Source organism: Labeo rohita, chromosome 9 (genome assembly GCF_022985175.1).
Source record: "Labeo rohita strain BAU-BD-2019 chromosome 9, IGBB_LRoh.1.0, whole genome shotgun sequence".
NCBI lineage: Eukaryota > Metazoa > Chordata > Actinopteri > Cypriniformes > Cyprinidae > Labeo > Labeo rohita.
In genome coordinates this window covers 13,319,844-13,336,551 of record NC_066877.1, presented here as the reverse complement: position 1 = coordinate 13,336,551, position 16,708 = coordinate 13,319,844, and the positions used below count along the sequence as shown (strand labels likewise).

The 16,708-nt window shown below is 35.7% G+C and overlaps 1 protein-coding gene across 1 annotated transcript in view; it reads right to left on the bottom strand.

Annotated features, from left to right (window-relative positions):
* The window catches only part of thsd7ba (thrombospondin, type I, domain containing 7Ba), a 245,242-nt gene that overhangs the window by 17,472 nt on the left and 211,062 nt on the right, over window positions 1-16,708 (bottom strand). Inside the window, 6 exon segments of the mRNA XM_051118747.1 lie at window positions 1,242-1,387; window positions 6,521-6,638; window positions 6,912-7,027; window positions 10,770-10,911; window positions 15,302-15,455; window positions 15,581-15,714. Of these exon segments, the coding sequence (XP_050974704.1) occupies window positions 1,242-1,387; window positions 6,521-6,638; window positions 6,912-7,027; window positions 10,770-10,911; window positions 15,302-15,455; window positions 15,581-15,714 (810 nt within the window).

Here is a 16,708-nt window from a genome sequence, read left to right as displayed (position 1 = left end):
AGCCAGAAGGTGTTTTGCTGGCATGGGACCATAGCTGACACATGACATGGAAAAGAAATTCAGTGCAATTTTTGGGTTTAATTATGATGGCAAACTTACAGAGTTTCTTCTCAACAGGTAAGCTTCACTGTCTTTAATATCAAGCAAAACAGAATAGACCGAGTGTATGAAAAGTCAGTGTACGTTTTACATCATCGGTTCAATGGAAAGGGGTATGCCATGACCACACACATATGGAAAACAAATTTTAAATTTGTTTATACATTTTCTATCCTTAAACCAAAAAGACAAAAATTTAATTTTTCAGTTTTTTTTCTTGAACGAAAAAACGAATAAAGGCTTATTTTTCTTGTTTCTGATTAGTTCATTTCAACTGAAAAACAAACTATCAAAATGTACATGAAACAAGAAACTGCATACTTGACCTTAAGTAAATATACATTAAAAAAAATAATAATAATCAGTGTTGTTTTACTTACTACACTTTTCCTTTTGTTTATGAATGTTTAAATTCAATATCATGTTTTATCTTGTTACTGAATGCGTTGCATACTTTGCTTTTCATTTAAACAATTTGCCTTGCAAATGGTAACTTTGCAAATCACATGTTTTCAGATATGTGATTTAGCATGTCCCTAGAACAACTGAAAATTAAAGCTGTGTTTCCACAGATGTCACCCATATCACACAAATGTGATAATGTTTATGAAAATGAAAGTGTCCATCACACCAAACACCAAAGAAAGCATATAAATGCATGTTAAAAGTGTGCAACGTTTCTTTTGTTCATATTGTGAGGAGGACAGCTTTTGATCTGGGCAAGCACGACTCCAGGGACGTGCGCAAAACCCCGAGACATACAATTAAAATCCTTCTCAGATACAAAAGAGAGAGGAGAGAAAAGCAGAAGAGAGGAGATGAAAATCTGAACTCTGCCACTGTTCTCCTCTAATGATAAGACCGTGGATCGCAGCATGATTTTAATCAGCAGTTACCTCACGTCTCAATGACACAAAGTCCCCCTCTCACACACAAACTCGCCATGTGCGCATGAAATTTCGTCAAAATTCAATTAAAGAACTCAAGTGTTGTGCCAGTACCAGATAGATATGCCGGGCGGCTGGTCTCAACACCGCTTGGTCATACGAAACATGGATTGAATGCCCTCAGGTTAGGTGATATGCAATAACCAGTAACTGCAGAATACATGCAGATCCAATTATTTTTTGCCCAGGATCTACCTCCACTGTGCAGGGAGACCAATCACTCAGAAGCCACGTGTAGCAGGGGCTGATGGGACAGGGTTTGGTCTGGGAGAGCTGAGAGGCGCACGGGCGTCCCTCTTCATGAGCCTGCTGAAGCACGCTGCGAGTGCGAGTCATAACACCTGCAACAGAGATGCACGTGAAGAGACATCTGTGAATACACTGCATGAAAATATGGCAAACAACAGAGGAAGGGCTAAAAATACTTCAAGCCTACGTTAGTTTACTTTAGCGTACTTTAGCAGCTTGGGACAATGCTGTGGATTAATGCATTATTCACACGCTGTATAGTTGCAATATTTATCAACTATACAATTCAGGAATAGATAGAAACAGACATGTGAGATAGCCCAAAGACCATCTTACACCAGCATGAATTTCATGTTCATTCAGGGCAATTTAAGAATGTTTAAAACTATGATAATCTAAACAAATATTCTTTGATTTTTTTGCACCATCAGATTCCAGATTTTCACAGTTGTACAACAGTTGTATCTCAGCCAAATAATGTCATATCCTAACAAACCATACATCAGTGGAAAGCTTATTCAGCTTTCAGATGATGTATAAATCTGAATATCACTTGTAAACTGAATATTTTTATTCTGTGTCATTCCCAGTCAAGTTGTTATTTTGTCAAAGTGTTAAAATATTATTTAAATGAATTATTTAGGACATAAAAGGATATCTATGCATATGCATTTAGACTTATTAAGACATAAGAGTTCACCATTTAATTTAAAAAAAATTAAATTCTCTTTTTATGTGTATTATTATATGCATTAAAAGTGACAAATTATATTTCCTATTTTAAACTGAACAGCAACATATTTAGTCATGTCTAGAAATGTGACAAATATGTTTTCAAAATCATTAGGATGTATAAACATTAACATAACATTTAATTATCTCTTATAATTTTGAAGGTCACAAATTTCTTTGCAAACCTGTAATCAGGAAATGTTGTAAGTGTACCATAGCTCTACAAATTATTATTATTTTTTAATTACATGTGAAGCTATTGAACTATGTACACTGATTCTGAACTGTAAGACCTAAAAGGATTTCTTATCCTAAAGCTCAAGCTTTTGCTGCATAAAACACTTTGACAAAATAATGCTAATAAAAACTGAGATGTGGTTGAAATGACACTTTGGTGAGAATGTTCAAAAATTTCAGAAAAAAATATAACAAATGACTCCTCGTGTGATGTACATATGTCCACTGTTGGACACTGCTAATAAACAAATTAAATAAACCAATGAGAAAAGTGTGTTTTTCTATGAATACACAGTCCCGTAATTGTCCAAAGGTGAATAAAAAACCTTTAAACATAAATGAGAATTGAGTGAGTAATTTCTTTCTGCTCCTCACACACATCTGTCACATGATTTCAGAAGACTTGGTAATGTACACAGTACACAATAATATTTATTTGCTCTTTTCTGAGATTGACAGAGCTTGGTCTCCATTAACTTTCAATCTATGGAAAAGAGCAGCTTTGACATTTTGCAAAACATCTACTTTTGTCTTCTACAGAAGAATGAATGACATAAGAGTGGGTAATTGATGAACTATTTGTATGCAACAGGAACATCTAGAAGGTCACACTGTATAGGCCTGCCTAACACATTAGTGTTAACTCGAACAGGACGTCCCAAATTAAAATGAAGAGTTCAGATGCAAAAGCCTCTAAATCCATCTGACATATTTCTTTAAAATTAGCATTTCTGATTGGGCTGAGGCTGAAATTTAGCGAGTTTGAAGTTAAAGTATTTGATGGATATAATATAATATGTGTCAGGAGCATTCACTCAGTATCATTACCTTAATTTTTGACCGAGATGGCTTTTAGCTGGTTTTGCATCTGAACTCTTCAAATGGAAACTAACAACACTAAGGCTTAGACCAAAGTAGAGGGTCCTTTTTCCAACTAAACATCTACCATGTCCTCAATCACTTGCAAAAAATGATGGGGTTAAGAAAAACACCTTTATGGGACACTAAGAGGACGACAAGTGTCCATGAGATGCTGACAGGGTGCTTGAGTGGACCTCTTGGAGGGGAGTAAATTGTAAAGAATACAATTTTGATCCCATCACTCAAATTCTGAGGAAAAGAAGTGAAAATGCAGACCCTTCATCAATGTACATCTGAGCTGACAGAGTGACTGTGCATCTGAACTGAATTGCACTCCAGTGAGTCTGACTGTAAAAAACCCTCCTTCCAGTCGAGCATTAAACATTTAACAAGAAAAAAGAACTGAAATTACATTCACAGCACAACATAACTGCTCATCAAATTCATGTTTTGTGCTGCCTTCAAGAGCCGTCTCTACAGCTGGCCGCTTCAAGCACGTCATTCATTAAAAAAGAAACACTCCGGCCAGATGAGGAAGCCCTTAAAATGACGTGATTTGACAGTTGAAATATATCTACTTGGTCCTGTAGGGAGATGGAGGAGGGTTGGGGAGGAACAGAGAGAAACGAGGGTTAGAAGGAAGAAAGAGAAAAGCACAGAGTTCTTCGGGTCTCCTGAGCTCCACTTCCAGATGCATTAAAACTCTATGTATATATACAACACATAATGAACCCCAAACTCTCGGTCTCCAGCGAGGCATGCTAGAAACAACACTGCTTTGACACAGACAAAAAAAAATCTCTTTTTCCAGCCAGCAAAGCTTGCGTTTATTTCTACACCTGTGTATGTAAGCAAAAACACGCTGAGAACTTCCTGTTCGCATTTCCTGAAGAACTCCCTTTGGATATAAAGGTAAAGTGCCTGGCTGAGATGGGAAGCTGATGGCTGAATGAAAATTAATGAAGATTGTGTCAAACGTGTCTAATTAAGAGAAAAGCAAGCTGAACTCCTAAGGAGCTGGGTCATTTGAACCACAGGGACCTGGGATACTCTTAAGACTAGTAATTAGCACATTTTATACTGCATGGAGCAATAACACAGATCCATCAGGCAAACAGGGCAACAAACTCTACATTAACAATTGCAATTTTGAGAACACTAATGGTTAAAATAAATATTTCCCTTTGACTGATAAATCATTTGGCTTGTTCAGGAAACCAAGGGTTTCATAACCGAGTCATTAACCTGTAAGCCGATCCTTAAATATGATTCATGACATAACATCCATAATTAAAAAGGGATTCCGACATGGCACGTTAATGAATGCAAAGTAAATGCGCACCACCTGATAGTGTGAGCCTAGAGCAAGCAGAGCGTTTATCTCCATGGAAGCCGAGTGCACAGGTTTGTGGGTTAGGTTGCATGCAAATGAAAATGTGTCAGCTGCACGAGAACGTTAAATATTATTGTGAACTGTAATTTGCATGCATGTTCTTCCCTGATCCGTCTAAATACTGCTGATTGCTCCTTAAAATGAAATTACTGCCAATTTGGGCTTCCACCTTTAGTAGGATTCTTGACTTCTGCAAATTTACTGTACACATTCAGTTTTGAAAATTGAAGTCTGTATGTTTTGAGTCAAGGTTACTGTCAGGGAAGGAAAACAATATTGTGAAAAGCACTATACAAATAAACTACAGTTTAAAAGTTAAGATTTTTGTTTATGTTTATGAAAGAAGGTTCTTATGTTAATTTTTTATAAAAAATATCTGCATTTTTATAGAAAACCACAGTAAAATCAGTAATACTTTAAATGCTACGACTGAAAATAACTGTTTTCTATTTTAATATTTAATATTTACACTGCTGTTCAATCAGCAAGATTTTTAATGTTTTTTTTAAGTTTCTTATGCTCATCAAGGCATCAAAAATCCAGAGAAACAGTAATATTGTGAAATATTATTTCAATGTAAAAAATGGTTTTCTATGTGAATATATTTTAAAATGTAATTAATTCCTGTGATGCAAAGCTGATATTTCAGCATCATTACTTCGTTCTTCAGTGTCACATAATCCTTCAGAAATCATTTTAATATGCTGATTTATTATCAGTGTTGAAATTGTGCTACTTAATATTTTGCTGGAACCTGTGATACTTTTTTCAGGATTCTTTAATAAATAAAAGGTTAAAAAGAACAGCATTTAATATAAACTACCATTTAAAAGTGTGTGGTCAGTGAATTTTTATTCTTTATTTTTTTGAAAGAAATTAATACTTTTATTCACCAAGGATGTGTTAAATTGATAAAAAAGTAATAGCAAAAACTTACATTGTTAGAAGAGATTTCTATTTTGAATAAATGCTATTCTTTGAACTTTTTATTAATCAAAAAATCCTAAAAAAAAATATTAAGCAGCACCATTGTTTTCAACATTGATAATAAAAATAATATATCAGCATATTAGAACAATTTCTGAAGGATCATGTGACACTGAAGACTGGAGTAATAAAATTCAGCTTTGCATCACAGGAATAAAATTATTATATATATAAATATATATTCAAATAGAAAACTATTGTAATAGTGTAATAATATTTAACAATATTACTGTTTTTTTCTTTTTTTGTTGATCAAGTAAATGCAGCTTTGATGAGCAAAAGAGAATTCTTTAAAAAAAAAATCTTACTGATCCCAAACTTTTGAACGGCATTGTATATTTATTTATATTTAATATATTTAAAATGTAATATATTCCTGTAAATTTCAGGATAAGTAGAAAGTTCAAAAGAACAGATTTTTTTTTTAATTATTATTATTATTATTATTATTATTTTTTTTTTTTTACATAAAAAACTTTTGTAGCATAATAAAATACTTAATTTTTTTTTTATCATTTTAATGAATCCTTGCTGAATAAAAGTACCATTTTTTTAAAACATGAATAAACAAATAAATAAATGAACCCAAAATTTTAAATGGTAGTAAACATTTGTAAATTTAAATTGAATTTAAATTAAAGTCTACACACTTAACAATACTTTAATCGTGGCTAAAGAAGACTTAATGCAAAGTAAATATCTTATTATTATTACTATTATTTTTATTATTACTATGATTATATTTTAATTAGTAAAGCGATTTTTGCTTTAGTACAATATCAGTCAATAACATGTCTAATTTTCTCACACAGTAAACTTTTTGTTTTAATTTTAGGAAGCACATTATAATAACTATCAGCCTTTATATTTTAAAAAGGGTTTCCGTCGTAAAGGGCTCATCATATTTTGGGACTCCTGGCATCAAAAGCTTTTAAAACCCCTGCTTAATGGCATAGTGTACTTCCTGAGCAACAGCTTTCACTGTATGTCTAATTAATTACACACTGTGACTCACCTTTACTGCCACAGGTGTGTGAACACTCGGTCCAGGGCGCCCAGTCCGACAGGATGCAGTTAAAGGGACAGTCCACCACACAATTCTTTGCCAGTCTCCACGGTTGAGGCAGGCCCAGCTAAAACAGCGGGACAGCCATTAACCCCACGTCCCCTCACCACACACAATCTCTGTCTGATGAACCAGCCGTGAGCCAATGAGGGGCTATTACTGTAAGAGGCTTCAATGAAAGAATCATTTTCTGGATATGGAGCAATACTGTAGGGAGTTAATGGACAGTCATGGCTGATTTGCGGTGCATGCAGTTGAAGGACATAATACAATCCCACAGTGCTTAATTCCCCCTCAGAGAACACTTGTACTGAGAGGGGCGGCAGGAAATGAAGGTTACCTCCTCGCACGCGCTCAAATCCACCACTTTGCCATCGCTGCGGATGCAATCTAAGAGTCGTGTCCTCGCGCCCTGGCCGCAGATGGCATGTTCGCTCAGCTGACAGGTGCTCCAGCCTGACCCGTAACCAAAGGATACAAAAGCACACACACACATACGGGAAACGTCAGAACAAAGTGTCGTTTAAATATCATATTCTGTGTCCTTGTACACAGCATTTCAATTCCTTTCAATAGCCTACATCAGGAGTAGTGCGTCTCATCACAATACACTCGTACACGCCTGGACTGCATACTTCCATTAGATTTTGAAGTATGAGTGCATGCTTAATGGGCTAATACTGTCCACAACTCCTAATGTTGTCTGATACTATTCTAAGATGCAGTTCTATGAAATTAGAAGATTCATGTACACTACCGTTCAAAAGTTTTGGGTCAGTAATATATTTTTTTCTTTCAGCTCTTTCTAACTTTCTAGGCTTTAAAGATTTAAAAAAGTATTACGCTGTGCACAAAAATATTACACAGTACAATCGTTTTCAACATAGATAATAATACCAATGTTTACTGAGCATCAAATCAGCATATTAGATAGATTTCTAAAGGATCATGTGACACTAAAGACTTGAGTAATGATGCTGAAAATTTAGATTTACCATCACAGGAATAAATTACATTTTGAAAAAATATTCAAATAGATAATAGTTAAAGGAGAAGTCCACTTCCAAAACAAAGATTCATATATAATGTACTCACCCCTTTGTCATCCAAGAAGTTCATGTCTTTCTTTCTTCAGTCGTAAAAATGTTTTTTGAGGAAAACATTTCAGGATTTTTCTCCATATAATGGACTGCTATGGTGCCCCGATTTTGAACTTCCTAAATGCAGTTTAAATGCGGCTTCAAACGATCCCAAATGCGGTTGTAAACGATCCCAGCTGAGGAAGAAGGGTCGTATGAACCCCCTTGTCATCCAAGACATGAACATCTTGGATGACAAGGGGGTGAGTACATTATATGTAAATCTTTGTTTTGGAAGTGGACTTCTCCTTTAATAATATTTCACAGTTTAATTGTTTTTACTGTATTTTGGATCAAACGAATGCAGCCTTAGTGAGCATAAGAGACTTCCTTCAAAAAACATACAAATCTGACCCCAAACTTTTGAACAGGGTTGTTGTTTTCACAGAAATATGCAAATTGTGATTAAGCTAATGTCTATGAAACAGCAAAGTAGAACAGAAAGATGCATTGTGATCTGAGGGTAGAACTTAGGCCGCCTTTTCGATGCTAATCTGGCTTTAAGTCAGTCAAATGGCTTCGAGGAGCAGTATCAGCATTGATATGATCAGCGATTTCACGGTCTCTGTGCAGTAAAGCGCTTATCGTCTCATTCATATCTTCATGCCCATTTCCTTCATTAGGCTCTATCTGGAGAATTAGTATCTAACTGCTTTACAGGACCATACTTCACATGTACCAGTGTCCTACTGAGCTCAATATGGATGGCATGAATGGCTGCAGGTGACCGGACAAACCAAAGCAGTGGATTTACAGCAGTTCAAAAGTTTACATTCTCAGTGGAGATGTTAATGCGAGAGAATAGCATGAAGGTGAGAGGAAGTGTACGAGCCTTGAACTTGCTTGAAGTGCAAACCCTGAACATCAAATCTATCTTATATCCAAAAACTTCCTATCTGAGGCAGAGGGAAGTCAAAGAGAGTCTGAAGATACTAAATTAGCATGTTCCCAGTATTAGTACAGTGGATAGTATCTCCCAGTACCCAACTGGAAGGTTTTCTTTTATGAGCTGCGCAGCCTGCTGGTTCAAGATCTGGACTGATGCCCAAAAGATTGCAGGCAGAACCTCGCAAGGGCAGATCCTTGAGCAATCTCTACTGTGTCCTTGATAAAGGTACTTTATAAGATTGTCTTAGGGAGAATGTCTATGTAACTTTTCTTTGTCCTTTTGCCACTTTTATCAATAGAGATACAATCTGGCCCAGACTGGGAATCTGGGGTCCAATGTGCAATATAAAAATAAATGAATGAATAATGAATAAATTAGAAAAAAATATTACTGACAGCACATTACAACAAAGTTTATTTTGGCAACATTTGTTAGGTATCTAACAATGAAACAAAAAGCATTTTTTAATTTCTGTTCATGGTCATTTATGAATACACTCTAGTTGTATTGTTTAAGCATGTTTGTTCATTGTTAGTACATTAAATTACCTAAAGGAACTCCACCTTCACACCTCCACTCACCTTTACTCACCTTCATGCCGTCCCAGATATGTATGACTTTTCTTTTTGATGAACACAAGCAAGATATTTAGAAATACAATCCATTTTTAAGTCCATATAATGCAAATATTAGTGTTTTTTTCTCACACACACCTATTATTTAACTTCAGAAGACACTGATTTATCAGCTGGGGTTGTATGAGTTGCCATTGTGTTTGCTTTGTATGGTTTCTGATACAAAAACTGTGAAAGTCCTATTCGCTTGCATTTTATGGACCCACAGAGATGGATTATTTTTCTAAAAATCTTTGTGTTCATTTGAAGAAAGTCAGTCATATACTTCTAGGATGGCAATAAGGGTGAATAAATGAAGAGAGAATTTTGGATGGAGTATCCCTTAAAAACGGCACATTTAGAAATTAACATTAAACCAGTATATATAAATTCTGAAAAAGCACTGTTCGCAGTAGTTAGACTTCAAACTATTTAAATTAATAACATTTTAATATATATAAAAATAGTCAAAGTTAAATAATATATTGAATTAAATAATATATATTAAAATTCTTGATCTGTAAAATATAATTTATTTGACCAAAATAAGAGGGATCACACTATATGCTTATTTTATTTTTTTATTTAGTACTGACCTGAATAAGATATTTCACAAATAAAAAGGTTTACATATAGTCCACAAGAGAAAATATTAGTTGAATTTATAAAAATGACCCCAGTCATACGCAAGTATTACAAAAATTTCAAATGCTCATTGATGCTCCAGAAGGAAACATGATGCATTAAGAGCTGGGGGGTGAAAACTTTTTGAATTTCTAGATCAGGGTAAACTAAACTTATTTTGTCTTCAGTATCTTCTGAAGGGCAGTACTAAAAAAAAAAAAAAAAAAAAAAGTATGAAAATTACACATTCTCATTATATTAAAAAAATTACACCCCTGACTCTTAATGCATCATTTTTCCTTTTGTAATAATTGCATATGAGTCCCTCAGTTATCCTCAGTGTGAAAAGATGGATCTGAAAATCATACAGACACTGTTGAAAAGGGTTCAAATACAAAAAATGCTGAAAAAACAAGAATTTGTGGGGCCTGAAGGATTTTTCTGAAGAACAGCAGGCAGTTTAACTGCCACAAAACTAAAGCTGTGGATCATTCAGGTAACAACACAATATTAAGAATCAAGCATAAGTACAAATTTGAACAGGTGATTTATTATTAATTCAACTGTTATTTTCTCTTGTGGGGTATACGTAAATGTCTTTGTATTTGAAATATCTTATTCAGATCAGTACTAAATAAAAAATAACATGTATTTTGTTTGATCCCTCTTATTTCTGTAAAACAATCAATCCTCCAAGTTGCTGTTAGTATAAAAAAGGCTGAAAACAAGCAGATTTATTATAGATAAAGCAGGAATATTAGACATATCCAGACACTGTATTGATAATGCAGGCCTTCGAGTAAAAAAGGTTGGGAACCACCGCTTTAAAATGAGATGCAGAAATGTGCTGCCGAAGTGAATGATTCATGCAACAGTCATTAGATGCTCATGTTATATTTAGTGTTGTGTCAAGCAGAATGAGAGAGACCCACTGGAGACATTGTAGTGATAATTGAAGCAGGTGCTGTTGAGGCTGCAGGGCTCTGTCTGGTTGCTGTCTGGACACACTCTGTTGGCCACTGGGGGGCGCAGCATGTGTCTGGTCCTCGTCCTCACTGTGCTTTCATTACATGGCTACAAATAAATACAGTTAAAATGTCAAGAGGGCTTTGACACCAAACACATCAAAGTCTAGACACAATTAACAAAAAAAAAAGAAAAAAAAAAAGTGCACATACATGGGCTAGCTGAGCAATAGCCGCTGTGCTGTGCCATACTGCATTTTAAAAAGAAAAGAAAAAACCCCAGCAGCCAGGCAGCCAGGCAGCCACATGGTCTTGCGATGCTAAGTGCACTGTTAGAAGCTGTTAGGCTGCAGGCAGCAACTAATCTGCATCTCCATCACTGTCAGACGCTAATGAGACCCTTTAAACGGCTAGCTGGCCATGTGCATGTATCTCACTATTGGGGAGGCTGATCATCAGCAGGAGCTCTGTTCTGCTAGCACCATATATCTGCGCACCCAGGTTTTTTGGGAACATTTCGTAATTATGTAAAACTGAAACTAATTAAACAAGCTCAATCACCGAACACTGGTGTTTGACATGTTCGCAGACCTGGCTGAGTGCTCTGACGTAGCGGAGAGAACAAACAACGCTTGGAACTGAGACCGTACAAGGTAGAATTGCGATCTAATGTGATTAGCGTACAGACCAAATTACGCTGAAATGGCTTGGCAGTCTTGTGTAGGTTGGGCCGAGCCAGGATAACTCATCCAGTTTGTTTCTGATTTGTTGAGTGCGAATTGAAGAGCTGTTTGCACTTCAATGAGTCAGCGGCCCGATGGCAAATTGTATCTAGGGTAACTTTTTATGCACAACATTAATTAGAATAACAAATGCTTCATTACTACTGGAGGTTCATCTGCATACTGATTTCAGTTGTCTCCGTATTCACCGTTTGAAATTTCGCCGCAGGAACTCTGGGAGAAGTGTATGAAGATTTGACTTGCGAGGCAGCATTAATGTGAAATATTCAAATAGATGCAAAACATCTCGACACCGGCCTGAGCTGAGAAAGAATCATGCAAAAATATACTGTAAAACATTTCTGTTCTTAATTCACAGACTGAAACGGTCTCTCTAGAGACATATTTTTACGAGCTTATAAACACCAGTGCATAACTTTAACCTACAAAACAATGTCAACACAGCAGTCTTGCTAAAGACAGCTTATAGCTTTATGATGACTGCTGGACAAATGTTAGAGGAGCATGTTCATAGTTAATATGTGTGAACTTATAACCGACTTATAACTGACACATGCAGAAAAAACACTTTGGGACTAGACGTGCACACAGTATAGTGTTATGATTTTGGTCATTTCATTGGTCAATGTATATAATTAATAGATTTTAATTAGTATCCTAAAGTATTTGCCGTCATCTAATGCTTATTAAAAACTTTAATAATTACTTTCTGTCAAGGCCTAAAAATAACATCAAGCACCAAATGTGAGTAAAAATTGGTGTTGGCGAGTATATGTAACCGTGTCAGTCGCCAGTTGGCGGATAAATCTTTTACGAATTATAACAATGCAATGTAGTGAAAACAACAGACTTGCTGTTTCTGACATAAGCGAATAAAATGATCTTTTCCAAAGACGAGATCATTGTGTCTGGTTCACTCTTTTGTCATAAACGACAAGAACGAATCAAATAATAGGATACAAACGGGCTGGTAAGGGACAAGCTACCCATCACATGGCTCTTACTCAGAGCAGTGTGATGGCTAGCTTGACCCTAGACAAGATTCTAATAACTTTTACCTGAGAAGATATTGCTGCTTTATTTCAGAAAATTAATTTTTCCCTTCTTTATTCTTCATAACCTGAGAATGTGGCAACGCATACCTAGGGTTATGCCTGAATGGAGCAGAAACCTGATGAGCAAACATCAGAAAATCATGACAGTTCTCTGTGTTTTAGCTAGAGATGGTGTTTCACTGACGATGGATAAAAGAGAGACTGGCTTGTATTTGATACTCTATGCCTGTTTCCCACATACTCCGTTTGCAGTACGTATGTGTTGCAGACTTTTTCCGCACTCACGTTAACGGATTTGAGTGTTGCCAGGTTTTCACAACAAAACCCGCTGCTAAAAATCTGCTACTCAAAACTACCCCAAAACTACCCCTATCGCATTACGAGGGGGGTATTTGTATTTCAGAGGCTAAATATGATGTTATTGGGGTCGATTCAACCTGCAGACATCAAGAACAACCCGCAGCAACAGTGTTAAAGTAGCTCAATCCCGCGGAAAAAATGTGGACGTGGCAACACTGGAGCGATGCGTCTGCAGCAGCAGGGTTGCCAGGTTTTCACAACAATACCTGTCCAATTGCTACTCAAAACTAGCCCAAAACCCCTAGTTAAAAATCACGTTCAGGGGTGTAAAATACACGTTTTTTTTGTCAGGCAGTGCTGCCAAGTCTGTGGTTTTTCTGCGGAAATGGGCTACTTTAACACTGTTGCTGCGGGTTGTTTTTGATGTCTGCATGTTTAAGCAAACCCAATAACATTGTATTTAGCCCCTGGAATGCGAATTTACCAGGGGTAAAAAAAAAAAAAAAAAAATGAATGGTGTTTTATTTCCTTTTATATCCTATTATTTGATTCGTTCTTGTCATTTATGACAAAGATCGTTTTATTCGCTTATGTCAGAAACAGCCAATCTCTTTAAAAACTGTCTGTTGTTTTCACTACATTGTATTGTTATAATTTGTGAAAGTTTTATTTAATAAAATACATCACATCCAGTCGGGCAGTTTCATACGGTCTAGCCGCAGAAGTTCAAATATTTTAACGCATCCGCAGCTAAAATTGGATCTGAAATTTCCGCATACACATGATCGGGAACTCCACGCAGCTCCCACACTACTTGACTTCTGGTCTGTCGCTTGTCATTAGTCGGAGATAGTGGAAAGGTGGCTTAAGGGTTCCCCTGGTAAATTTGCATTCCAGGGGCTAAATATGACATTATCGGGGTCACTTAAACCCGCGGCAATAGTGTTAAAGTAGCCCAATTCTGCGGGAAAACCGTGGACTTGGCAACACTACGCAGCTGTAAAGCATTGGTTTCTGCCTCAAGTCTGTTTTTGTTGTGCCGAACGTGCTGAAACTAAAGTGACAGCTCATTGTTTGCACTAAATAAGAACATGGACTGACACAAAAATGTAGTAATTACACCATAAATGCATATTATTAAAGTAACTGCCTGTTTTTGCAAAAAAAAATTTGCCTGGTAATTGGCAGTGTGGCAAAAAGTTTTAGGCCCAGTTTCTATGCAACACGTTCATAATAAATGAAAGCACTATTTATACTCATTTCTGAATGATTACTGTTCTGTAAATTCATGGGTAGTTTTTAATTGTGTTAGCTTTTTTTTTTTTTTTTTTTTTTTTTTTTTTTTTAAGTTTTTAGTGTTTCATTATGAATTTAATTAGACAAATTAATATTTAACTTACACTACTATTAAAAAAGTTTAGGGTCAATAGGATTTTTTTAAAGACTTTTATACTTTAATTCAGAAGGATTTACTTTTAGAAATCGTTACTTTCAGATTTAATTTCAAAAATATTAAGCGACGCAACGGTTGTCAGCATTGACAATAAAAAGAAATGTTTCTTGAACACTAAACCATCATTTTATAACGACTTCTGAAGGATCATGTGATTCTGAAGACTGGAGTAATGCTGCTGAAAATTCTATTATGCCATTACAATAATAAACTACATTACAAAAAATATATTAAAATAGAAAACAGGTATTTGACATCGTAATAAAATTTTACAATATAATCGATTTTACTGTATTTCTGATTTTTCATAAATGAAGTCTTGGTAAGCAAAAGACACTCAAAAACATCAGGAAATCTTACCAACCCCAAACTTTTGAACAGTAATCTAAATACTATTGGTTGTATTACACACTTGGTTTAAAGGGATAGTTTACCCAAAAACTAAAATTACCCCATGATTTACTCACCCTCAAGCCAGACGTATACAATGGAGTTATATTAAAAAATGTCCTGGCAGTTTTTCAAGTTTTAAATATGAATATTTTTCGTACACAAATGCATCGATTCACATCAGAAGCCCTTTATCAACCCACTGGAGTTGTGAGGAGTACTTTTTATGATCGATGGATGCACTTTATTGGACTTTAAAATCTCAACACCCATTTATTGTCATTACAAAGCTTGGAAAAGCTGGGACATTTTTTAAATATAACTCTGATCGTATTCCTCAGAAAAAAGAAAGTCCTATACACCTAGGATAGCTTGAGGGTGAGTAAATCATGGGGTAATTTTTATTTTTGTGTGAACTATCCCTTTAAGTGTCCAAAAGTACACAAATACTTTTTTGGGGATTCTGTATGCTGGTCCATGCATCATGAGTCGGTTCAGAATGTTGCTGAATTTTTAAACTGTGCCTTAAGGATACACCAGACAAAAAGGACGTCTTACTATGGAACAGGTGCTCCACTGACTCCACTGGGACATCACGCAGTCATTAGGGCACGGCAGGACGCAGGTCTGAGCTTGGAGAGGGATTTCATCCTGGTCACACAGGGTCTCATTCACACTGCTAACCAGATCTCCGCTGCCACGCCTCACACACCTGTCACAGCCAAAGAACAGCAGAATGACGATGTGGAGGACAAGGGTGGCAGACTGGAGTGGGTCGTGACCCCTAAGAAAAGCATCTGTGATGGAGTTACTCTGTAAGAACGTGACCTTGCTTACCGAATCTTGCGGCTTTGGACACCCTCACCGCAGGCTGGTAGCTCGTCCACTGTGTTGATGGTGCAGACTGACCAGGGGTCTGTCACCCATTCGTATTCATTGCATTCACTTCGACAGGGCACAGCCTCATACACCTAGAGACACACAGGGACAGCAATAATTCATTGATTATTGCAAAATCCATTTAAATGTAACACAAGAGTGATATTGAAGCTTGCATGACTTGCATCAGGGTGGTTAATGTGAACCAGAAAAGCTTGATTACATTCAAAAAGTCTAATAAAGCAATGCATTTAAGAACTTTTGTAATCTCTTTTCTACATATGATATTTTCTGTAGATGTTAGTCAGGGTAGACACCATTTTTAATCAGATGCAAACAAAAATAAGGCTGTGAGGGATGGAAGTACAATCTGTTAAATGGTTCTCTTGTAAGCACTTTATCTGCTTCTGAGACAACTGTCCATTTCAGCCAACATCAACTAGACTGGAAGAAAATGCTTGTCAATCAGTCTCACCAGGATTTATTTTATTTTATTTTATTTTATTTTGTTTTGTTTTGTTACCTGTAACTGTTTTGTTTAATTACTGAATATAAAGTGTTATTTTTGTAATAGTGTTTTTGCAATTATTGTCAGCAGTTGCATTCATCAAAAATATTAAATGTGCATATCCATTAACATAATACTTCAATCTACTGTTGAAATCAGGCATTATGAGGACTACAGACTATTTATACATTATATTCAGTATTATATATGTTACCCTGGACAACAAAACCAGTCATAAGGGTCAGTTTTTTTAAATATCATTGATATTTACAATCATACACACACACATAAATAAGCTTTCCATTGATGTATGGTTTGTTAGGATAGGACAATATTTGGCCGGGATACAAGTATTTGAATATCTGGAATCTGAGGTTGCAAAAAAACCTAACAATTGAGTTGTCCAAATGAAGTTCTTAGCAATGTATATTACCAATCAAAAATTAAGTTTTGATATGTTTATGGTAGGAAATGTACAAAATACCTTCACGAAATATGATCTTTACTCAATATTCGAATGATTTTTGGCATAAAAGAAAAATCATTTTTACCGATACAATGTATTTTTGGCTATTGCT